This window comes from Vicia villosa, linkage group LG6 (genome assembly GCF_029867415.1).
Source record: "Vicia villosa cultivar HV-30 ecotype Madison, WI linkage group LG6, Vvil1.0, whole genome shotgun sequence".
NCBI classification, from domain to species: domain Eukaryota; kingdom Viridiplantae; phylum Streptophyta; class Magnoliopsida; order Fabales; family Fabaceae; genus Vicia; species Vicia villosa.
The window spans coordinates 112,636,359-112,663,068 of NC_081185.1; the positions used below are offsets into that span (position 1 = coordinate 112,636,359).

Genomic DNA, 26,710 nt, shown 5'->3' on the forward strand with positions numbered 1-26,710 from the left:
AGTGACTCGACACAAGGCAAGGCTTGTGGCAAAAGGATTTCTTCAGAAGGAAGGAATTGACTTCGATGAGGTCTTTGCACCTGTTGCGAGGATCGAAACGATCAGGTTGGTTGTTGGTCTGGCGAACATGAACAATTGGCACATGTGTCAGATGGACGTTAAATGTGCATTCCTGAATGGACCCTTAGACGAAGAAGTCTATGTTGCACAACCAGTTGGGTTTGTGAAACATGGCGAAGATAGAAAAGTGTACAGGCTGCATAAAGCCCTGTATGGGCTGAAGCAAGCTCCAAGAGCTTGGAATAAGAAGATCGACAGTTTCCTAAGGGAGAAAGAATTTGTGAAGTGCACAACTGAACATGGGGTATATGTAAGAAGAAGCAAGAGTGAATTGCTTATACTATGTCTCTATGTCGATGACTTGTTGATAACAGGTAGCTGCAAGAAAGAAATCGAAGGCTTTAAAGGTGATCTCAGCAAGGAATTCGAAATGTCGGATTTGGGCGAAATTTCATACTTCCTTGGCATCGAATTCTACAAGAGTAGTAGAGGCTTGATGATGCATCAAAGAAGATATGCAAGTGAAATTCTCAAGAGATTTGAGATGGAAGAATGCAATTCGACTTCGACACCTGCTGAAACAAGATTGCAACTGTCGAAGAACCCAGATGAAGAGGATGTCGACCCAACCCAATACAGAAGACTTATTGGGTCATTGAGATACCTTTGTCACACAAGGCCTGACTTAGCATACAGTGTAGGTATGATAAGTAGATTCATGCAGAAGCCAAAGGTATCACACCTAGCAGCGGCGAAGAGGATACTGAGGTATCTGAAAGGAACTCTCGACTATGGCATTCTGTTTCCTGCAGCTGATAAGGGAAAAGAATGCAAATTAATGGGTTACACCGACTCGAGTTGGTGTAGTGATGCTGAGGATCGAAAATCCACAGCAGGATATGTGTTTATGCTAGGTGGTGCACCAGTTGCTTGGAGTTCGAGAAAGGAACCAGTAGTAGCACTATCATCGTGCGAAGCAGAGTACATAGCTGCTTCTCTTTGTGCATGTCAAGCAACATGGATGGTGAACTTGGTCGAAGAGATAACAGGTAAAGATCATGGAGCAATTACCATGAAAATCGATAACATGTCAGCTATCAATCTGGCGAAGAACCCGATAGCACATGGTCGAAGCAAGCACATCGAAATGAGGTTCCATTATCTTCGAGAGCAGGTAGCTAAAAGGAAGATGAATTTGGAACACTGCAGAACTGAGAATCAGATTGCAGATATCATGACGAAGGGAGTGCTGGTTGAAATATTCAGAAGACTAAGAGCTAAGATGAATGTAGATAGCTTAGATACAATGAATTAGGTGGTGTGTTAATTTGTAATTCCTTGTGTCGAAGCTGTTACTCGAACACAAGGTGTGTCGAAGTGTGTAACAGTTTGTTACACATAAGTTTGTTTTTAAATCTAGATAGATTTGATTTAGATTTAAAATAGATTAGATTTGATTTAGCTCCAAAATAGGTATTTTGGGCTTTTATAGTTTTGGGCTTTGGCTTAGGGAGAAGGCTAACCTAAATCTATAAATAGGGAGTAACCCTCATTAGTTTGTAATCAAGTAATTATCTTGTATTCACAGAAGTTGCAGTTGCAAGTGAATAACAGAATTTCCACAGTTTGTGGGCAGAGAGAAACTCTGCAGAAAATACTTTCTCCTTCTCTTTTAATATTTCCGCAAACCCTAATCCTATTTTTCTTCATTGTCATCTTTAACGATAAGGAATTACTCAAAGGTTTGAGAGTCTAATTCCAACATTTTGGACAACAAATACCCCTATTTTAGACACATGGAAGATATAGAAGCAGGGACAAAGTGTTGTTTTCCAGAACAATTTCCTTTCTAATATTATAGATTTTAAACCATTCATTTTTTTATTATGATGTAATATATATAATATTTAATAATAAATTATTTTATGAATTCAAAAGTTGTTATCGACACATAGTTTATTTTGTGTCGAGAGTTATAATACGAATCAAGTGTACTCAATTTTTTTAACGTTTCGTGGTAAGTTATGACTTTTTTTTTGACACAAACAAACTCGATGCCTTTCATTAATCAAATGTGAAACAATACAGGGAGGAATCTCATTAATAACATGACGCCTAGACCAAGAATTGGCCGCCTTAGTTAACTTATGGGCAACCAAATTCGCTTGGCGTTTGATGAACTTAACCTCAAAGTTCGGAAAAAAATGTAACAAATTCTTAATGGCTAAAATGACATGGCTAAATTCAGATCTTCCAACTTGATTTGTGAGGATGGCTTTCACCACCAACTGAGAGTCGCTCTAAAAAATAACATTATTCAACTGAAGGGAAATAGCACCTTGCATAGCTTCTTTCAACGCCATTGCTTCCGCAACATTAGTTGGTAACAAACCGTAGTTCCAAGCTACACCTGCGATAATAAAATGACCACCATTGTTTCTAACACACCACCCTCTATTTGAAGTACCCAAACTATTATTATAGCCGGCATCAACGTTGCACTTGAATTTACCTTCATCAGGCGGTGTCCAAACGGTAGGTGAAGGAGGTTCCTGTACCCCCTCCTCAGTCCTTCTTGCTAAGAACCAATCATGCCAACTGAAGTAGGCTTGCAACCCAACTTTTGTCGCCTCTTCCCGCGTGTCATTCCAAACAATATTATTCCTATTCTTCCATAATTCATCCAACAGCACCGCGAACCTACCGGCATCCCTTCTATCCTCTCTATGACAAATATCGAGAATAAGGGATTTAACATCATTAAAATTATGAATACGGGGTTCAATCAAAGATGACAAACCTGCTGCCCGCCAACTCTGGACCATGGAATTACACCCGAAAAAAATATGCCAATCATCCTCCTCATCAAAATCACACCTTGGACAATGGCCGGGGCATTGGACAAAATGTTAGATGAGCCTAGACCGAGACGGTAGGCAGCCCCTACAAATTCTCCATAGCAAATGTTTGGCCCTAGGTGGAGCTATGATGTTCCATAAATTGTTCCAGTTACCTTCCACCCTTCTACTCCCTCTATTTGCTTGAGAGATCCTCCATAGTCTATAGCCTGATCTCACACTATATATCCCACTCTGTTCCTCTTTCCAAATCATCTTATCTTCAACAACCTCCTCCACCAACGAAACCTTAAGAATATCCATCGCCACTACAGGATCAAACAAATTCTGGATTACTTGAATATTCCATTGTTTCATATTAGGCAATATAAGATTGTTAACAAAAATATTATACACACCTTGCATCTGAGGGCCGTTCACATTCCCTTCCCCTTGTCCTCGGAGCCAAGGTTCATTCATCACCATAATATTGCTACCATCCCCTATACTCCACTTGCACCCAAGACTTAATACCTCTGGAGATTTCCATAGGGTACGCCAAACAAAACTAGGATTATAACCAAGAGAGGATTTAAGGAAGGAAGTACGAGGGAAATACCTAGCTTTAAAAACTCGAGAGACAAGAGATTACGGTTTTGCTAACTGTAATACGGTGAACTGACTTTAAAGAAATGTACGGTAAGCATGAGTCGCCACCGACTTTTATTTTATCCAATTGGAAAGGCTAAAAGAACAGGAAAGACCTTTGAAAGATTTTAAGTTCGGGGGGTAAGTTATACAAAAGGGAAGGTTTAAGACACCCTTTGTATCCATGGGCTCTTAATTGCTTAGCTCACTTGTTTGTTTGTTTGAAAAGATTTTGAATAAGTTTGAATAAGAACTTTAGCTTGTAAATAAGCGTAGTCTTTTTGAGTTTGATTTGAAAAGGAGGTGTAAAAAGGATTTTTGAAATTAGTAGCAACTACCCTAAGTTAGAAAAATTGTTCTTTTAGTCTTTTGGGCGAAAGGGTCTATCCATACCATAAGAGGGCAGGAAGTCTTTCAATTGGATGTTAAGGGTCATCGAGAAATTATTGTTCGCCACAAGACTGTCCCTTGCCATAAAGAGGGCAGGTAGTCTAAGGGAAGGATATAATAGTCATTTAATAGTTTAGGCATCATGCGAGGATACCTTAGCAATTGGGATAATCATCATGTTTTACCGAGGCAACTTCGAGGGACAAATTGATGATTTCAATGATTAAGGCAACCTTTGCTTTGGGTATCCTCGAAATCGAGGGACTTGACTATTTAGTATAATTAGAGGCAACAGGCAACAGATAAATAAGGCAACAAGGCAACGAGAGAGATTACCCTAAAGGTGTGTGTGTGGCACAATCACGTGGTTAACTTCGGTGATATTTATCTTATAAGTTAGTGATCTAGATTCAGTTAATCTTGCACTCCCTAGGATTACTAACCATGCCAGGAAATAAAACAGTTAAAATCCTACGCTATTACAATAAACACCTGCGGGGATGGGGGAAAAATAAAACCTAACCTATTACAATAAAACCCTTATAGGGTAACGGAAAAATAAAGGCAGAAAATTAATTTACACATCTTCAGCCTTGATCTTCCTCGAACCTTCGATTGACTCTGATCATCTGAGAATTAAACAGATAATAATAGGGAGTGAGTGCATTACAAATTCATTGGTAATCGAAACAAACCCTATTTTAATCAAAAGGCCAAAATGAAAGTTAAAATGATATTTAAACAAAAGGAGAGTTAGAACTTAGCTTTTTGATCTGATGGCGCGTGGCTGAAGGATTTTTGATTAACCCTGAAAATTTGGCACAAAGAAGGAAAATGTTAGTGTAGGAATGATCTAATGATTATAACATAACAGATCAAAAGTTAAAAATGGTAATAATTTAGGCAAATAAATAAAAAGGCAAGGCAAGCAAACCCTGAAAGGTACAAAAGTTAACCAGGGTTTATGGGCAACACCTACCAGTAAACCTAAGGCTACCAGGGTTTATAAATGGGTTGAGGTTAACAAACCTAAAAAAAATTAATTGATTAAAAGTATATACAAAAATAATAATTTTTATTGTTTAAAAAAATTATTGAAAAAAATTGTGGAGAAATCGCGTTTGCGATTAAAAAGTAAATAATTATAATATTACTATATAAAAAACTAATTCATTAAAATAAATAAAAATATAAATAATAGTAATTATAATAGGAAAGAATTAAAAAAGAAAAGAAATTAATAAGATAAAAATATTTATGTAATTAAATTTAAGAAACTTAGCTCTGTGATCCAGTGTGCCACGCTTCTGAGGGTGTATGGTGGTCCTGCATATTCAGGTGCATTGGATCTGACTTTGATGAGATCCTGTGGTGGGCGCTTGAAGGTACACCGTAAGGAGGCGTGTGCGAGAAGCATGGGACCTGGAATAGACTTACAACAGGCATAATGTTAAAATATAAAGCGTGGAGGTAGGGATCGAACCCAGTACCTCACGCTCACCACCACAGCGCATTGGCCAATTGTGCTGAACAAGCTATTTGTTTAAAATACGCGTGGAACATAATTAATAATGAAACACATGATTAATGGAGAATTCAAACATAGTCAGAACCTGGGTCCCACTGCCTTACGCTGCAGCCAATCACGAGCAAGGAAAAGGATCAGCGCTGGTTGACCAACAAACGGAATTGCGCCACGCATGCGGAGAGAGAGTGCCGATTCAGATTGTCCAATGAGAGTGAAGCAACGTGCGGTCAAACCTTCCACGCAACTATTCATCATCGTCCTCCTTTTTCCTGCGGAAATTCATGCCGAATTTGCTACGCGATTACCTGCGGATTTCCCTTGTTTCGTCTTCTTCCATGGCTGCCATTTGAGATCCCCCATAAACAACGTTGCCATGATTCAAAGCTTGCCCAGATCGTATAAACGAAGCCTTGCGACCATCATGGAGGTGTTGGTTTGTCTTGGAAACGCTTGCATCATAGGATCCGAAGCTTGGACATAAATATGCCCTAGCCATGGCATGTCCTAATTCTTGCATGATAAAGTTCGTGCGAAGGGTCAAAGCTCTCCTAAACATCCACACAAACGCAGTAAAAGCATCGAAGCGGACAAAAATTCACAGGATGGTGGAAAACGAAAACAAGAAAATTTTAAAGAATATGAACACTTATGATATTGCTCTTAACATCACCTGGAGATTATATGGTAGTCTATATTCGCCCAGAATCATCCTAGGAAGAGTTCAACGGCTTTCTTTTGGACCAGAAGTGGCTGCATCATCCAAGCTCATGAGCCCTAGTTTGTATGAATTCTTTGTGATAGGAAACCCTAGCTCTCTCCTCTATTTTCGTCCTCTCTTATGCTGAGTATGTAGAGTATTTATAGAGCTCAGAATTAGGGCAACAATTAGCTTGAAAAATAAGTTGATTGGTGAGAGAAAGATTGGAGAAAATTTGATTGAAAATTTGAATGATTTCTTTCTATTTTTGCCTCAATATTGATTCAGTATTTTCCAATCACATTCACCACGAATTTTTCATCAAAATAATCATATTTGGCTGATTGGATTTGATTGGGAATATTAATCCTTGATTTAAACTAATTATTTCATATTTTACATGATTTATTAGTATTTAAATGAATTTAAAATTCAAATAAATAAAATAAATGTGATAAAAATAAAATAATTAATTTAAGGATGTTTATAAATCCCATAGACACGTTTGGGATCCATTCTTTAGGCCCATTAGTCCAAAAACAGCAAGTTATGCAATTAGGGTTTTGTGTTTTTCTTGAGAATTAACCAACTTCTGAGCCTCGTATCTCCTTCAATTTTTATCATATGGCCATGTTCTAGGACTTTTTAGAAACCTTAAGATGTCTTCTACAAGTCACTTTGGAACATATTTTCCATTTGGAGATTTTATCTTGATGATATTGCTCCTGACAAAAAACAGCTTTTTTGCGAGCTTCTAGAAGGACCTGTAATGTAATGGCTCATATCTCTTATGCGGAAGCATTTCTTGACCTTGGGCCAAACATCAAAGTTGTAGAGAATTGAATTTCCTTGAGATTGAACTTTGTTTGGGAAATTTCCGATAAAGTATGAGAGAGATATGATCAGTCAAAGTTGGGTTGACTTTTAGTTAAAAACCCTAATTTAGAAACTCAGGTTCTTGATGATTTTGGATCTTTTCTTGATGAATCATGATCAATCCTTGATCAAATGATGAATGATACTTCAAAGTAAGTTTGTTGACAAAAAATCAGGAGTTTTGACTGTGGTTTGACCATAGTTTGACTTTTAGGTCAACCAGTCGATTATTGATTGTTTGGGCCATTGAGTGAGCAATCTTTTGAATCAGAGCTTGAAACTTGGCATGAGGATCTTTTGAAGCATGTGAGAGACCATGAAGTCCACTTGAGGTATCAGAAGTTGATTTTTCTTGGAGAGTGTCATACCCCAAAATTTGCCCACATTATTTCTCCTATTCAAGTTTCAAATCCATATGCAAAACTCCTAGACAAATTCTCCTATACAAAGACTCTGAACTAGGGTTTGATAAATTTAAAAGGAAATCACTGAATCAATGGCTCCAAGGCATCTCATATGGCTCAACATATCCCACTTTACCTCCATGACAAGTATCAAGGCCTATCTCAAAGTTTTGGTCATTCAAAAGCTCAGAAGGTCAACAGTCGACTGTTTAACCTAAAAAGTCAACTGTGGTCAAAGTAAAGTCAAAACTCCTGATTTTTCGCCAAGATCCTCATATTGAATTATCATTCACCATTTGATCAAGAATTGATCATGGTTCATCAAGGAAAGATCAGAAATCAACAAATCAAAAAGTTTCTAAATTAGGGTTTTTACCTAAAAGTCAACCGAACTTTGACCAGCCATAACTTCCACATGGAACATCAGAAATTTTCCATCCAAAGCTCAATTTGAAGGAAATTGAATTCTCTACAATTCTGTCTCTCACAAGCCAAGTCTAAAAATGCACCATTTGGGAGATATGAGTCAAAACATTACAGGTCCTTCTAAAGGATCGCAAAAAAGTCATTTTTTCTCAAAGCTCATAACTTGAAAATGGTAGATTCAATTGAGATGAAACCAAAAGGAGATTTTAAAGGACTCTTTAAGCTTTCCAAAAAGTCCTAGAACACTTTCATATGATAAAAATTGAGAGAGTTATGAATGACAGAAGTTGGGTAATTTTTGGAAAAGGCACAAAAGGCTAAGTGAAGAATTTTGTGATGGGCCATGGATTATGGATTACCCACGTGATTTTAAGAACAAAATGAGCCCAAATACTATTTGGATTATATTCTATGGTTTTATTTTATTTTTATTTGGATTTATTCATATAAATTCAATATTAAATCAAATAAACCAAATAAAATCTAAATCAATTCAAATAAAATCATGGGAAATTCTTATTAACCAAATCAAGACCAAATTCATCCAAAAGAAACGTGAAAAAGTTTGGAAAATAGAATTGAGCCATAATTGGAAATATTTTATACAAAATCAAATCAAATTTTTTCTTCAAATCAAATTGATTCCTTCCAATTCTATTGACCTAATTTATCCCATTATATATTCACAACAATACTCAGCAATAGGGGACGATAAGGAGAGCTAGAGAGAACTAGGGTTTACCCTTCAAAATTTCAAGACAAAAGTTGCACCATCGGTTTTAGAGTCGCAGCCCCTCTCAAGAGTTTTCAAGCACTTCATCGTATCCCTGAGGTATCATAAAGTAAATCTAGGGCACAAGTGGGGTGTGCGTTCGTTCTCATAGATGCAGTGGGTTTTGGACTAAAGCGACCCCATATTCAGATTCAGGGAGTGATTTTGTGTGGATCTGGGCCTTTATATCGATTGCTTAACGCTGTTCTATGAGTTTCATGTGTGCAGAATTTTTCCTACGAAAACGTAGCTTTTCCGCAGGTAAAAGCGCAACTGTTTCGGAAGCTAAATCCGCAGGTACCTATGTAGAAGATGATGAATAGTCTTCTTGAACCAGTCTCGTACAAGTGGCACTGAATCAATGGCCAGTCAACCACCCAACTTCCCTCCGCGCGCGTGTCGTCCTTCCATTTGTTGGTCAAAAATTTCAACTTCCTCTCTCCAATAACTACTGGCCGAACGTGAACACAGGGGGGCCCACCTGACTTTCTCTTTTGACTTATTTGATCTCTTTCATTGTTTTATATTAATTGCTTTTAAGGTAATAGAGTAACATATATCATTTGCAGAACAAGTGGTAAAGGAAAGTGGAAGGTACCTATAGTGACCGGGGTTCGATTACAACCTGGGCCAGTTATTTTTAATAAACACTCACGTACAAATCCCATGCATCCGATCCACGCGAGCTTGTGATGCGCCCCTCCTTCGTCTACCATCAGATACACACATGGATTGATCCAACGTCTCCAGGCGTGCTCCCTCACCACTAGATGTACAAGAGGACTAATCTAATGGCTCAGAAAACGAGAGCTCACGATGGACCCTCGATACTTCCCCACACTGGATCAAGAACGTTGCTGGGTTGGTTATTGGGCTGGGCTCGTTGCTGTTCAAACTCCTCTGTTCCAAACTACACCCCCAGGTTTTATTTACTTTCATTTATTTCTTTAAAATAACTAATTTAGTTTTTTAACATAGTTTTTTTAGTTCTTTTCATAAAAGTCTTAAAAACCTTTTTTACAATAATTTTAATAATTTCAGATTAATAATTTAATTTAATTTAATTTAGGTTTTTAGTTTAGAATAATCAACTTAACTTTAGATTTAATCATAATTTAATCTTTAGACTTAGGTTTATAAAAATTAGTATTTTTAGGCTAACGAGAATAAATTAATTTTAGGCTAATTATTTTTTAATAATAATAATTAATTTTAGGTTAATAACTAATTTTAGGTTTATAATTTAATTTAGGTTTAATAAAATTATAAAATTTAGGCTTAGGCTAATTTAATCAAATTAGGGTTTTCAGATCAATAATTAAACTTTAGTCTGATTTTAGGTTTCTTCACTTATCTTTGCCCTTAACCCTATTTTGGTAGGTGTTGTCCGTCAACTAAGATTTTACCCTTAGTTTTTTAGCCACAAGGGTTTAGGCTTACCCTTTTGTAATCAAATTGAATTTTCTATCAAAGCGCAATTTCTCTTCTCATCTCATGCTCTGTGATTGTCGCATGCCTTTTTAAATTATTTGCCTTTATTTTAATTTCGCCTTTAATTAATTATGACGTTTATTTAATTATTTATTTAATTTCTGTCATTTAAATTCTAGAAGGTGTATAGGTTGCTCATTCAATTTTTGATGTAATAGTAATTAGGGCCTTTATACTTTCCGCATTTTATTTTCTGCACATTATAATTGCTATTTTATTATTTGTACATTAACTGCATGGTTAGTAAAATAGGGAGTGGCAAGATAATTAAATTGAACGGTACCTCACTAACTCAAGATAAATACTCGAATCTAACTCACCTGATTGTTGCACACACCCACCTTTAGGGTACCTCTCTTGTTGCCTGTTGCCTTCAACTTCGATCAAAAATAGTCAAGTCCCTCGGATATAGGGATACCTTAGCTTGCTGCCTTCGATCCAAAAATCACCACGTCCCTCCGATAAAAGATCATAGTCCCTTCGAGTTGCCTACGATAAATATGATCTCGTCCCTCAATTAGTTGGTGATAGTCCCTTCGAATGCTAAGGTATCCTTACTGTTGCCTAAGTGACTATTATATCCTTCCCTTAGACTACCTGCCCTCTTTATGGTAGGGATAGTCTTATGGAGAACGATATTCTCGATGACCCTTCGATGACCCGCACATCCAATTGAAAGACTTCCTGCCCTTTCATGGTATGGATAGACCCTTTCAAACGAAAGACTTAAAGAATAAGAAAAACAACGTAGGGTAGGTAGCTATTAATTGCTTGCTCACAATTCAAAAATTCAAAATACTTTTCACACCTCCTTTTCAAATACTTTCAAACAAGGCTACGCTTATTTACAAGCTAAAGTCCTTAACGAAATCTTTCACTATTCACACACGACACTTCAAACTTTTTAAGCAAACAAGTGAGCTAAGCAATTAAGAGCCCATGGACAACCATGGATGCAAAGGGTGCCTTACACCTTCCCTTTGTATAACCTACCCCCCGAACTCAAAATCTTTCAAAGGTCTTTCCTGTTCTTTTTGCCTTTCCAATTGGATAAAATAAAAGTCGGTGGCGACTCTTGCTCACCGCAACATTGTTGCTTATAAAAATAAAAGTCAGTTCACCGAGTTACAGAACTGGCGACTCTGCTGGGGATTTTTCGATTAAAAGAGGGGTTACCTTAAAAGCTTAGGATTCACTTAATTGTATTCTATTGTTTGCTTTGTTTGTTTTATTTTTCAGGGGCGTTTTGGGAAAATTGAAGGACGAATCCTATTCCCGGATTCAAGAACACCTAAGATTAGGAGCGGCATAGTCATGGAGACCCCCCTTGTGCATGCTTGGGGTTGGTCAAAATGAAGTTCGCACTTGAGTTAGGCCTCCACTGGTTATTGTGTACCTCTTTTGCATGAGAGAGGTTTATGCATGTATCTTTGGGTGCGTCGGAGCTCAAGGACCTTTAGTCACCTTTAACCCATCTTAACTTTTAGGAACGTAGTGGGGGGCTATTCTTGGTGCATGCCAAGTTATAGTCGCTACCCGATACTACAGCTCTGATAGGTTTCTTCCTAAAGTATCATTGCGTGGTATGCATGTACCATGTTCGAGGGTGCTTTAGAGGGGGCTGACAATTCTGAGTCACTTGGTAGAACCCGTTGCTGAAATCTCCTTATCCATAGAAATACCCTTGGGAAGGACACCTGATCAGACTTCATGCAAGCCTTAAGCCAAAAATTGTGTGACTTGTGTGACTTGTTTGTGTTTACTACTAACCTTTGCTTCCTTGCAGGTTTTGTTGAAGGGCCTTTTTGCCCTCACTATTCCACGTTGTGCCTAATGAGCTGAATTCGCATAACACACTAACCTTTGTTTCCTTGTAGGTTTTGTTAAAGGAATTTTTTGCCCTTCCTATCCCACGCTGTGCTTAATGCATTGCACTCGCATAACATCATGACATCATAACATAGCATGTTAACTAACCCTTTCAAGGATCTTAGAGATTTAGGGCGCACAATTTCAGGTACCCTTATCAAGGATTAAATTCCTATCAAGGGGCAAGAGGATTTATTTTCCTCTGGCCACATACCTTCCAATTCAGAGACTTAGTACCTATCAAGGGGCAAGAGGATTTATTCAGAAGTATCCCTAATCAGAGGCGATGACCCACTCGATATGGTGAGCTTGATTCTCAAAGAAGGACATTCAAAGACAAAGACCAAGATTCTTCAGACGAAGAGGCAACCAGTCATTTCCTAATGTCGCAAACTAAATTTCCTAACGATCCTTGAAAACATTACATATACATTCATAAACATTGCATAACAGGTTTCCGCAATAGGTTCCTTTTCTCTCTCGCTGTTTATTTCAGCACAAATGGATCTCGAGCAATCAGCCTAAAATCTTCAGGCTCAGAACATCCGATCCCAAGCTTTGATTCTGAACTCAGTCAAGGGGCAATAAAAACTGAAGGCACTCCTACTCCTGGGTACAATTACAATGCGAGATGTGCTTATTATTCGAATAACCCTGATCATGATGTAAAGAATTGTAGACCGTCGAAGCATATGATTCAAAATTTGATTTACAACAAGATCATTGATTTTAACTCACCCGAGGAGCCTCATATGGCTGATACTGCAAAGACTGTGATGAAAGTAAACAATCTAATGGGGCATCTCTGAATCTCTACACCAATTCCACAACAACGACGCAAGCCAGATGCACCTAAGCGTCAATTCACCAAAGTCAATATGTCATTGGCTCGAGCATTATAAACATATGTTGAAGATCAGATTGATTACTCTGAGGGATGCTCCTAAGAACTCTAAAACCTCTGGCTATAAACTCAATGCGAGGTGCGCGTACCATTCCAACATTCCTGGACATTACAAAAAAACAATTGCTGGACATTGAGGAATAAGATTCAAGATCTAATCGATAACGGGGAAATCAAATTCAACCCTCCTGAAAACTCCTGGGATGATCATTGCTCCTATGCCTAGTCATGACAAGACTGACTGACGTCTAGACGGACAAACTTTTGGATCATTAGATCTACTTTCATTTGCAAGTTTCTTTTCTGTTTGTTAAACATTTAAATCATGATAGACATTATCTGTATTAATAATCATCATCAGTGCATTGCATATATTTGTCTTGAATAAATTATTTCGTTATCACTCATTTTAAATTATGTTTTTACTTTGCATATGCTTTGTGATACTCGACTCCTGCTAAAGCTGTATGCCTTTTGAGGGAGGATGACGAAAACGATACCACAAACTCATACAGTATGCTTTTGAACAGACTATGCTGACGATGTACAGGCATTGTTTCAATTCCCAAACAGTGGAGATATAAGGATGATAATCCCTTGTCAACCCCTTTGAGCCTTCGAAGCAGGAGTTTCTTTCTGTACGAAAAAACCCGCATTTTTAACCTGGGGCAGGGTAGTTCTCAGTTAATTTGGCAGTGCATTCTATTTTAAGAGAATCACTTTGTACACCTTTCAACAAAGGTTTCAATCACAAGCGTTCATCCGCACACCTCAAAGAAGTGTTGGAGATGTCAATCAAAAGCCAATGATGCTTCATCAATCATCAAGCAAGGCAGTCAATATCTTTCAAAGAAAAATGAAATGAAAAAACATATATACAAAGAAAAGCCTGCTAAGTCAAAAATCAAAAGATGACTTAGGCAAAAATCAAGGCATCCCGCTGACTGCAATCTCAAAATAGACAGTTCAGGCAAAAGTTAGGGATATCAAAAAGATGAAAAAGAGAAGTCAATAAATTCCGGAACAACACAACGTTGTGACTACCAAAAAGAAGAAGTGACTGTCATCTCAAAAATTCTCTCTGCTTATGAACCATCATCATTATCAAAGGTGAAAATCCAAAAGTCTCTTGGAACCTGAATGCACAAGTTGAATTAACTGAGATTAGGATTGAAGATCATCATGAAGAGGGGTGGGTACAATCAAATTTTGAGCCATTATCCTTTGTTTCTTAAACCGTGAACCAAGCCACGTTACAACCCTTGAAAGTCCTAATTGAAGCATGGTTAGTTCGAAAGCATGCTGTAACCAAAAGGTATCCTGACTCCTTAAGGTTTATCACAAACGCTGAGTTGATGTTTCGTTTTTACAAAAATCATGTTTTTATAAATATCACTCTTTTACATCTCCTGTTTTAATGTTTTCAAAAACTCAAGACAAACGTATGCATTGCATCTCATGAATTCATTATTAAACAAATTCTGCTACATAATTTCAAATGTTAGCATTAGAAAGAACTTGCACAGGGTACAACTAATGACTAAAAGTTATCCCGACAAACAAGATTACTCCGAGAAGCAATGTCTCTACGTATACAAGGGGGCATGGCACGTCCTGCCCAATCAATCTGGGGCAATCAAGTCAAGATTCCGAGAATCTCTCAAGGGGCATACACCCAAATGGGTCAGAAACCATCACTCGATCAGTCAAGGGCACGCATCCAAAAAGATCTGAAGCTATTTCCCAATTAGCATGGGACATTGTCCTGGGCCTATGACTACTAGGGGCATGTCGCCCAGGGTGCGCATCTCACAAATTCCTCGCAAGGCAAATCTTCCCAAAGTTCCTACTAACTGGGGCAAGTCTAGGCAAGTCCAGTTTGATATCTTGATCAACACTCATTGGGGTGTCCCAATCAACACAAATCCAGGAATGACACCTATTACAATCACTGGGGGCAACTTTCAAGACACCCACATCTCCCCACAGAGCCAGGTTCACAAAACCACATCCCCGCAGAGTAATCATTAAGAAGACATCTTCAAATACTCTCGTCCAACAAGAGATATAGATCCCCAACAGAGATTACATCTTCAATACTATCATCTCTCCAACACTTTGCTCTTCTCCAAACATGGTTTACTAATATCTCTCATCCTCAGTCAGGGTACATCAAGATTCTGATCATCCCCAAGCAGAAATCATAAATCCCCAGCTAAGCATCTTCAAGAAGAGATCAAAACATCAAGCTCTCAATGACATAGAAATGTATCTTCTCAATCAGACGATTCTAGCCACACAAGTCATAAAACATATATCACAAGTCATAAACAAACATAAACATATATCATAAGTCATAAACACATTCATACATCACATACATATTCCTCATTTATTTTGAGAAGCATATAACTCACGCATCATGGCATTGCATGAAAAACTAACAATGTTTGACAGGTACATTACAAAGATTCGAATCTTATTCAAAGTAAACGCCTGACGCATGGCATTCCAGACATCTACGGATGCAATTTGGATAAGTCTAACGCACGACTCATCCATCGACCTAACGCACGGTCTTCCAGACATCTGAGGATGCAATCGGGGTTAGTCTAACGCACGACTCATTCCTTCAACCTGACGCACGGTTTTCCAGACATCTGAGGATGCAATTGAGAATAGTCTAACGTACGATCTATTCTTCGACCTAACGCACGGTCTTCCAGACATCTACGGATGCAAATTGGGTAGTCTAACGTACGGCTTATCCATCAACCTAACGCACGGTCTTCCAGACATCTGAGGATGCAATCGGGGTTAGTCTAACGCACGACTCATTCCTTCAACCTGACGCACGGTTTTCCAGACATCTGAGGATGCAATTGAGAGTAGTCTAACGTACGATCTATTCTTCGACCTAACGCACGGTCTTCCAGACATCTACGGATGCAAATTGGGTAGTCTAACGTACGACTTATCCATCAACCTAACGCACGGTTTTCCAGACATCTGAGGATGCAATCAAGATTAGTCTAACGTACGACTTATCTTCAGCCTAACGCACGGTTTTCCAGACATCTGCGGATGAAAACAGTCTAACATATGACACATTCTAACTCTCAAGCTTATCAAGTCAGATGGCATCTTTAAGCCCATCTCCGACAAAAGTCCCTATTTCAGCTAGGGCAAATTTCTTGGTATTCTAGTGTTCAATCATCTTCCACCTTCAGATACCGACTGGCATACAAACCACTCTACATCTTCAGGTTTAAGATAATTGAACAGGGGCAGCTGTCATACCCCAAAATTTGCCCACATTATTTCTCCTATTCAAGTTTCAAATCCATATGCAAAACTCCTAGACAAATTCTCCTATACAAAGACTCTGAACTAGGGTTTGATAAATTTAAAAGGAAATCACTGAATCAATGGCTCCAAGGCATCTCATATGGCTCAACATATCCCACTTTACCTCCATGACAAGTATCAAGGCCTATCTCAAAGTTTTGGTCATTCAAAAGCTCATAAGGTCAACAGTCGATTGTTTAACCTAAAAAGTCAACTGTGGTCAAAGTAAAGTCAAAACTCCTGATTTTTCGCCAAGATCCTCATATTGAATTATCATTCACCATTTGATCAAGAATTGATCATGGTTCATCAAGGAAAGATCAGAAATCAACAAATCAAAAAGCTTCTAAATTAGGGTTTTTACCTAAAATTCAACCGAACTTTGACCAGCCATAACTTCCACATGGAACATCAGAAATTTTCCATCCAAAGCTCAATTTGAAGGAAATTGAATTCTCTACAATTCTGTCTCTCACAAGCCAAGTCTAAAAATGCACCATTTGGGAGATATGAGTCAAAACATTACAGGTCCTTCTAAAGGATCGCAAAAAAGTCATTTTTTCTCAAAGCTCATAACTTGAAAATGGTAGATTCAATTGAGATGAAACCAAAAGGAGATTTTAAAGGACTCTTTAAGCTTTCCAAAAAGTCCTAGAACACTTTCATATGATAAAAATTGAGAGAGTTATGAATGACAGAAGTTGGGTAATTTTTGGAAAAGGCACAAAAGGCTAAGTGAAGAATTTTGTGATGGGCCATGGATTATGGATTACCCACGTGATTTTAAGAACAAAATGAGCCCAAATACTATTTGGATTATATTCTATGGTTTTATTTTATTTTTATTTGGATTTATTCATATAAATTCAATATTAAATCAAATAAACCAAATAAAATCTAAATCAATTCAAATAAAATCATGGGAAATTCTTATTAACCAAATCAAGACCAAATTCATCCAAAAGAAACGTGAAAAAGTTTGGAAAATAGAATTGAGCCATAATTGGAAATATTTTATACAAAATCAAATCAAATTTTTTCTTCAAATCAAATTGATTCCTTCCAATTCTATTGACCTAATTTATCCCATTATATATTCACAACAATACTCAGCAATAGGGGACGATAAGGAGAGCTAGAGAGAACTAGGGTTTACCCTTCAAAATTTCAAGACAAAAGTTGCACCATCGGTTTTAGAGTCGCAGCCCCTCTCAAGAGTTTTCAAGCACTTCATCGTATCCCTGAGGTATCATAAAGTAAATCTAGGGCACAAGTGGGGTGTGCGTTCGTTCTCATAGATGCAGTGGGTTTTGGACTAAAGCGACCCCATATTCAGATTCAGGGAGTGATTTTGTGTGGATCTGGGCCTTTATATCGATTGCTTAACGCTGTTCTATGAGTTTCATGTGTGCAGAATTTTTCCTACGAAAACGTAGCTTTTCCGCAGGTAAAAGCGCAACTGTTTCGGAAGCTAAATCCGCAGGTACCTATGTAGAAGATGATGAATAGTCTTCTTGAACCAGTCTCGTACAAGTGGCACTGAATCAATGGCCAGTCAACCACCCAACTTCCCTCCGCGCGCGTGTCGTCCTTCCATTTGTTGGTCAAAAATTTCAACTTCCTCTCTCCAATAACTACTGGCCGAACGTGAACACAGGGGGGCCCACCTGACTTTCTCTTTTGACTTATTTGATCTCTTTCATTGTTTTATATTAATTGCTTTTAAGGTATTAGAGTAACATATATCATTTGCAGAACAAGTGGTAAAGGAAAGTGGAAGGTACCTATAGTGACCGGGGTTCGATTACAACCTGGGCCAGTTATTTTTAATAAACACTCACGTACAAATCCCATGCATCCGATCCACGCGAGCTTGTGATGCGCCCCTCCTTCGTCTACCATCAGATACACACATGGATTGATCCAACGTCTCCAGGCGTGCTCCCTCACCACTGGATGTACAAGAGGACTAATCTAATGGCTCAGAAAACGAGAGCTCACGATGGACCCTCGATACTTCCCCACACTGGATCAAGAACGTTGCTGGGTTGGTTATTGGGCTGGGCTCGTTGCTGTTCAAACTCCTCTGTTCCAAACTACACCCCCAGGTTTTATTTACTTTCATTTATTTCTTTAAAATAACTAATTTAGTTTTTTAACATAGTTTTTTTAGTTCTTTTCATAAAAGTCTTAAAAACCTTTTTTACAATAATTTTAATAATTTCAGATTAATAATTTAATTTAATTTAATTTAGGTTTTTAGTTTAGAATAATCAACTTAACTTTAGATTTAATCATAATTTAATCTTTAGACTTAGGTTTATAAAAATTAGTATTTTTAGGCTAACGAGAATAAATTAATTTTAGGCTAATTATTTTTTAATAATAATAATAATTAATTTTAGGTTAATAACTAATTTTAGGTTTATAATTTAATTTAGGTTTAATAAAATTATAAAATTTAGGCTTAGGCTAATTTAATCAAATTAGGGTTTTCAGATCAATAATTAAACTTTAGTCTGATTTTAGGTTTCTTCACTTATCTTTGCCCTTAACCCTATTTTGGTAGGTGTTGTCCGTCAACTAAGATTTTACCCTTAGTTTTTTAGCCACAAGGGTTTAGGCTTACCCTTTTGTAATCAAATTGAATTTTCTATCAAAGCGCGATTTCTCTTCTCATCTCATGCTCTGTGATTGTCGCATGCCTTTTTAAATTATTTGCCTTTATTTTAATTTCGCCTTTAATTAATTATGACGTTTATTTAATTATTTATTTAATTTCTGTCATTTAAATTCTAGAAGGTGTATAGGTTGCTCATTCAATTTTTGATGTAATAGTAATTAGGGCCTTTATACTTTCCGCATTTTATTTTCTGCACATTATAATTGCTATTTTATTATTTGTACATTAACTGCGTGGTTAGTAAAATAGGGAGTGGCAAGATAATTAAATTGAACGGTAGCTCACTAACTCAAGATAAATACTCGAATCTAACTCACCTGATTGTTGCACACACCCACCTTTAGGGTACCTCTCTTGTTGCCTGTTGCCTTCAACTTCGATCAAAAATAGTCAAGTCCCTCGGATATAGGGATACCTTAGCTTGCTGCCTTCGATCCAAAAATCACCACGTCCCTCCGATAAAAGATCATAGTCCCTTCGAGTTGCCTACGATAAATATGATCTCGTCCCTCAATTAGTTGGTGATAGTCCCTTCGAATGCTAAGGTATCCTTACTGTTGCCTAAGTGACTATTATATCCTTCCCTTAGACTACCTGCCCTCTTTATGGTAGGGATAGTCTTATGGAGAACGATATTCTCGATGACCCTTCGATGACCCGCACATCCAATTGAAAGACTTCCTGCCCTTTCATGGTATGGATAGACCCTTTCAAACGAAAGACTTAAAGAATAAGAAAAACAACGTAGGGTAGGTAGCTATTAATTGCTTGCTCACAATTCAAAAATTCAAAATACTTTTCACACCTCCTTTTCAAATACTTTCAAACAAGGCTACGCTTATTTACAAGCTAAAGTCCTTAACGAAATCTTTCACTATTCACACACGACACTTCAAACTTTTTAAGCAAACAAGTGAGCTAAGCAATTAAGAGCCCATGGACAACCATGGATGCAAAGGGTGCCTTACACCTTCCCTTTGTATAACCTACCCCCCGAACTCAAAATCTTTCAAAGGTCTTTCCTGTTCTTTTTGCCTTTCCAATTGGATAAAATAAAAGTCGGTGGCGACTCTTGCTCACCGCAACATTGTTGCTTATAAAAATAAAAGTCAGTTCACCGAGTTACAGAACTGGCGACTCTGCTGGGGATTTTTCGATTAAAAGAGGGGTTACCTTAAAAGCTTAGGATTCACTTAATTGTATTCTATTGTTTGCTTTGTTTGTTTTATTTTTCAGGGGCGTTTTGGGAAAATTGAAGGACGAATCCTATTCCCGGATTCAAGAACACCTAAGATTAGGAGCGGCATAGTCATGGAGACCCCCCTTGTGCATGCTTGGGGTTGGTCAAAATGAAGTTCGCACTTGAGTTAGGCCTCCACTGGTTATTGTGTACCTCTTTTGCATGAGAGAGGTTTATGCATGTATCTTTGGGTGCGTCGGAGCTCAAGGACCTTTAGTCACCTTTAACCCATCTTAACTTTTAGGAACGTAGTGGGGGGCTATTCTTGGTGCATGCCAAGTTATGGTCGCTACCCGATACTACAGCTCTGATAGGTTTCTTCCTAAAGTATCATTGCGTGGTATGCATGTACCATGTTCGAGGGTGCTTTAGAGGGGGCTGACAATTCTGAGTCACTTGGTAGAACCCGTTGCTGAAATCTCCTTATCCATAGAAATACCCTTGGGAAGGACACCTGATCAGACTTCATGCAAGCCTTAAGCCAAAAATTGTGTGACTTGTGTGACTTGTTTGTGTTTACTACTAACCTTTGCTTCCTTGCAGGTTTTGTTGAAGGGCCTTTTTGCCCTCTGTTGAATAGTATATTCAAGGCAAATATTTTTAAATCGTATCCACAGAGATTGGGTGATATTACCGCCGTTCTATAGTTACTATCGCTTTAAGTTTAAGTTGTAACAAAGGTGGTTTAAGTTGAGTTTCTATTTTTCTATTCAAAAGGTAAAACAAGTAATAAAATAAGATTTGTTCAAAGATAAAAGATTGACAAGATTGGTTTTGGTTTCACTATCCCTATCTCCCATGTGACTTTAACAACTAAAGTATACTTCAATAGCAATGCAATGTTCTAGTATCCTCTCAACAATGTTTATGTCTAAACAAAGTTGTGAAAGTTAAAATATTAATCTTTAGATGATCTCTCACTCTAACTATCAATACATTAAGCTTGATTGATTGATACAAATAGAAAAGTGGCAAATAAATCTATCTCTAGCATTTATTCACTACTTGATAAAATGTTGTAGAACAAGACTTGAAATATATTTCTCAATCATAAATCAAATCTAAATATGAAATATAAAACAACAACATTCATCCATTTCAATACTAAGGAAGTTCATACAAAAGTGTTAGAGGAAATACATAGTTAACAAGGATAGCTACTACCTCCAATCTTGTCAAAGTGGGATTTAGCTACTCATCACCATGGTTGACAACAAGAGCAATGAAAAAGAAGCTATGAGCATCAATCTCTCACAAAGGTGCAAACTTTTCTCTCCAAAACCCTAATCTCAATGTGTGGTGTACAATAGAATAGAATAGTTTAATTTCCCTTTTTTTCTCCCCTAAATAACCCCTAATTCGTACTAACTTTTAATCTTCAAAAGATAAGCCCCTCTCTCATGACAAGTGGCAATCAAATAAAACAACAAATTCTGCAGCGCAGTGTTTGCGGGGCAAACAATGTTTGCGGGGCAAACAGGCTTCATCAGCACTTCTTTTGCTATTCCAAGTCTTCATGTAATTCATCTTCCGTTCCATGATCTTCAAACCTAATCAAAACACTACAAAACTAACAAACATGTGAAATAACAATTCAAATGAACTAAAACTAACAAAATTGCAAAATTATTAAATTGTATGAATAAAAGTGTGATTATTGAGTAAAAAGTGGTTAAAAGGACCAAGAACATTATATGAAAATTAGTACTATTTGGTCCCTAACAACTCTCCCCAACTTACCATTTTGTTTGTCCCTAAACAAAAATTCACAAGAGTGGCAAGAGCAACACAACAAGAGAATGATGACAAGGTAACCGAACACTCAAATGGCTCAAAAGTATAAGTCCTTTCAAAGTACACTCACCACAATGCTAAAACAAAGCATGAGAAAGAATGATAGCAAAGTGCAAATTATTATCAAGAAATTCCAAAAGAGACATGTCAAAATTGAATCAAACCTACACACACATCAAAGTAATGATGAATACAAGAGGGTTCACTTTCACTCATCCGGGCATTTAAATCAACAACAACTCAAATCATGCATTCACCACAACAAGTTTAAAATTATGTGCAAAGTGAGAATCAAGAGGGCTTTTATAGGTTGTAATGTGGTTAGGGTTACAAAGAAAGGATTTTATTAGAGGGAAATTAAACAAAAATGTCTATCCTAAGGGAGCATTCCTATCAATTCATTTAACAAAAACACTTGCTTGAATCCCCTTTTCTTTCTTTTTCTTTTCTTTCTCTTTTTTTTTTTCATTATTTTTCAACAACACAAAACGAGAACAATTTTTCTTTTTCTTGCCCCAAAACTTCAAAATGTGTTGTTCTTTTCTTATTACCACAAAACTTCTAAGTACCACTTTTTCATTTGTTTTTCAATCAACTCTCCCCAACTTTAGGATTCAAACCATAATAGATACAACAATGCTCCCTACATAGACATAGGCACAAGGCAAAATTGCAACCATTGCGGTTGAAGGTTTCAATGAAAAAAGAGATTAGGATTCACATACAAAACATATTTAGTAATCACATGAATCCTAATATAAGCTCAAAGGGGTTGACTAAGAATCACTCCTCACAAGGTTAATTGATTTGACTTTTTGGTCAAGTGGTTTTTCTCAAATTCAAACAATGCCTCTATCACTTTCGCACTTTTCAAAAACAAGAAATATGCATGGTTTGGCATCATAAAAATGAGTTGAAATAAATTCCGGTATCCCGCATTTAGTGCACAATGGAAAGTTTCCTCACAATTGGTTAAGTTCTAAATTTTGATTCAAAAATGACATGTGATTCAAGGAATTTATGCTAAGCAATTTGCACACATCATCAACTAACCATGTTAAGTCTAGAGAGCGATAAAGTGTACCTTAATTTTCCTTGATACCGATTCTCATCATTGCCACTCGAAGTGTTCACAACATCCACTCTTGTCCGTGCCCATTGATTCCTCAAGCTCCCTTTGCAAAAGAACAATTAAACAAAAACACTTTGAAAAGTTGGATAATCACTTTCCACCCAAACACACAATTAATCCACAATAATAAAATTGCAATTCTTAAATATGTTCAAATGGTGAAACGAGAGCCACCATAAAGTACATAATTAAAAACCAAAAAGTGAAACCATAAATAAATAAAAACAAAACAGAATTAAGACTAAAATAAAAATAAAAATAAACTAAAAAAAATGCTACAACACCACTTCAATCCTCTTCTTCATCACCACCACCAACTGTCCCGATCACATCCTCCATTGTATTGTCCTCATTTCCGGTACCGTTGCCTCCTGCACCCCCCATGAAAAGTGGTCTGCCCACAAGCCAATTTGCGTATGCATCATACTCGCTTCTAAGGAATGTGGGTGAAGATAGGGTATTAGAATGGGAGATGAGTTTAGTAAGGACGAGAGCGGTAGAGTGAGAGGAGAGAAGTAAAAATAAAAGATAAAAATAAAAAAACTAGGTTAAATTAAAAGCTAATTTTTTTTTTTTTTGAAAGTGGAATTTTTTTGTGCTGAAGTGTTTGCGGGGCAAACACCTGTTCGCGGGGCAAACAAGAAAAATTTTCTTTGTAAAATTGGCTTACTCACTGTTTGTGCTCTGTTTGCGGGGCAATCACTGATGAAAATTTCTTTTTCAAAATTGGCTGACCTGTTTGCGGGGCAAACACCTGTTTGCGGGGCAAACAGGAGAAGTTTTCTTTGTAAAATTGGCTTCTTCTCTGTTTGTGCTCTGTTTGCGGGGCAAACAATGTTTGCGGGGCAAACAGACTTAAATTTTTAAAAATTGCCAAATTTTACACTAATTCTTCACTTCCTTTCAAAAACAGTTACTAAATAACTTTGAAAAAAAAACTCAAAAAGCATAATAAAATTCACTTACGACGTTGGGTTGCCTCCCAACAAGCGCTTTGTTTAACGTCGTTCGAGCTCGACGGTTTGATGATGCATCAAGGTTTGACGAGAGAAATGACACACCATCACGGCTTGCTTATTCATCGTGGTAGACTTTGAGTCTTCGTTCCTTTACAGTCCAGCTTTCTTGTGTTTTAGGGTCCTCCACCTTAATGACTCCATAATTTCGCACCTCTTTCACCACAAATGGCCCCGACCACTTTGACTTTAACTTACTAGGAAACACCTTGTGTCTTGAATTGCACACAAGCACCATTTGTCCAACTTCAAAGTTTTTGTGATAAGTCTTTCCCTCATGATTTGCCTTCTCCTTGTCCTTGTGAATTTGATTTGCCACCTTAATGATTTCTCCTTTTTCATCATCGATTTGAAAGTTGTCATGTTCATCCTTATGAGGCTTCATAGACTCAAAAAGAGTAAAAATTACCTCTTTATCTTGCACCCTTACTTTCATAATCCCATCATCGATATCAATCATCATTCGGGTGGTCTTCATGAATGGTCTTCCAAGTATTAATGGCACATAACGATCCTCCTCCATTTCGACTACCACAAAATCAACCGGGAACAAAAATTTGTCCACCTTTACCAGCATGTCTTGTACAACTCCATATGGTGAAATGATAGACTTATCGGCTAGTTGTAAAGTTATCCCGGTGTGTTTCATCTCAATGTTCCCCAATCTCTTGACAACGGATAAAGGTATTAAATTGATGCTAGACCCCAAATCAACCAAACCATTACTAATGTAGTTACCTCCAATGGTGATCGGTAAAATGACTCGTCCCGGACCGGCTTCCTTTCTTGGGAGAGTTTTTTGAATAATTGCACTACAATGAGCATCAAGCACAACTGTCTCTTCATCTGTGTACTTCTTTTTCTTTGTGAGCATGTTCTTCATGAATTTTGCATACTTGGGCATTTTCTCCAATGCTTCGGAAAATGGAATATTTATATGAAGTTGTTTAAATATATCCATAAATCGAGCGTAGCGCCTTGCGTCTTCCTTCCTTGATTGCACATGCGGGTAAGGTAGATGTTGGAGAGGAATTGTGCTCACATTCTCATTTCTCTTTTTATTCTTCTTCACTTTTTTGTCATTTTTCTCTCTTTCTTCTTTTTCTTTCCGCTCTTTTTCAACTAATTCTTCCTCTATCTTCTCCTCACTCTTTTCTCCCTCATTTTTAACTGTCACTTCCTCCTCTTCATCTTCAATTATTATTTCCTCCTCATCTTCCACTATAACCTCTTCATTCACACCATTATTCACTGTTCTCCCACTTCTTGTAACAATGGCTTTGCAATGTTCCTTAGGATTGATTTGAGTGTTGGCGGAAAAGGATGCTCCCGGTTGTTGCTCGGACAATTGCTTTGCAAGTTGACCCACTTGATTTTCTAAATTCTTTATGGCCGCTTCATTGCTCCTTTGGTTAGCCATGGATGCTTGCATGAATTGTGTAAGAGTGTCTTCCAATTTTGAGCTCCCACCTTGAGATTGTTGACCTTGGACTTGAGGATTTGGGCTTTGATAAGGACTTTGATGTTGATAGTGTTGATTGTTGAATCTTGAGGGTTGAAATCCTTGGTTGTTTCTTTGGTACGGGTTGTTGTGAGGTGGAGGTTGCCTTTGATAACCTTGATTTTGATTGTTAACATAATTCACCTCTTCACCCTCGGGAGGAGGACAAAACCCGATAGGATGGTCACCTTGACAAAGTTCACAACTTGCCACGTGAGAAGTCATTTGCATCCCATGAATTTCCTTCATTTGTTGTGGAAGCTTCGACATTTGCTTAGTGAGTAACTCAACTTGTTGAGAGAGAATCTTGTTTTGCGCAAGGATGGCATCATTGGTGTTTAATTCGAGAACACCCGGCTTTCTTTGTGATGGAATCCTATCATGTTGAGTTTGGAGATCATTGAGTGCCATACGATCGATTATCATTATTGCATCCTCCGCACTTTTTGACATTAGAGAGCCACCCGCGGTAGCATCCAAAAGTGTCTTGTGCACCGGTTGAAGTCCATTTCGGAAGATGTGAATTTGTGTGAGATCATCAAAACCATGACCCTTGCATTTTCTAAGCATGGATTTGAATCTTTCCCAAGCATCATTTAAGGACTCGTTGCTTCCTTGATTGAAAACCGCAATTGCCGTTTTGGCCTCCATGAATCGGGATTGAGGAAAATAGCGTTCTAAAAATTTTTCTTCCAATAGATTCCAATCCGTCATCACATTTGGTAATTGATCAAGATACCATTCTTTGGCTTTCCCAAGTAATGAGTGTGGAAATAGTCTCTTGAACAATGATTCTTCATTCGCCGCATCGACTCCCGTTGAACCCGCAATCTCATAAAATTTGGTGAGATGTGCGAAAGGATCCTCATGATCCATTCCGGTGAATGGATTTGCATAAACAAGTTGGAGGATTCCTGTCTTCATCTCCGTATTTGCTCCACCTTGAGCATTGCGTGCAAATTGGGCGGTACGTCTTGGACTATTGGCGGTCATTTCGGTTGGAACAACACCCGCCATGTCTCCTTCAAAAGTCTCTACAACTACTTCTTCAATGTGATTGTTAGAAGAAGTAGATGCCTCTTCTCTTTGTCGCT

At 37.6% G+C, this 26,710-nt stretch overlaps 2 protein-coding genes across 2 annotated transcripts; both read right to left on the minus strand.

Moving 5' to 3' along the window:
• Nucleotides 1-2,360: 2,360 nt before the first annotated feature.
• LOC131614359 (uncharacterized) lies at nucleotides 2,361-2,885 on the minus strand. Its single transcript, XM_058885954.1, has one exon. The coding sequence runs from the start codon at nucleotides 2,883-2,885 to the stop codon at nucleotides 2,361-2,363; it is 525 nt and encodes a 174-aa protein (XP_058741937.1).
• Nucleotides 2,886-24,173: 21,288 nt separating this feature from the next.
• LOC131614360 (uncharacterized) lies at nucleotides 24,174-25,535 on the minus strand. The gene is made up of 2 exons (XM_058885955.1): nucleotides 25,158-25,535; nucleotides 24,174-24,977 (listed from the first exon to the last, which is right to left on the minus strand). Exons 1-2 carry the CDS (start codon nucleotides 25,533-25,535, stop codon nucleotides 24,174-24,176), a joined length of 1,182 nt encoding a protein of 393 aa, XP_058741938.1.
• Nucleotides 25,536-26,710: the final 1,175 nt, after the last annotated feature.

Excerpts from the sequence above, each read along its gene's own strand:
- LOC131614360 (XM_058885955.1), bottom strand. The coding sequence starts at position 25,535 with ATGGCTAACCAAAGGAGCAATGAAGCGGCCATAAAGAATTTAGAAAAT. Across the intron at positions 24,978-25,157 it reads ATAAAAAGAGAAATGAGAAT|AAAAAGAAGTACACAGATGA; the intron begins GTGAGCACAATT and ends ATGCTCACAAAG.
- LOC131614359 (XM_058885954.1), bottom strand. The coding sequence starts at position 2,885 with ATGGTCCAGAGTTGGCGGGCAGCAGGTTTGTCATCTTTGATTGAACCC.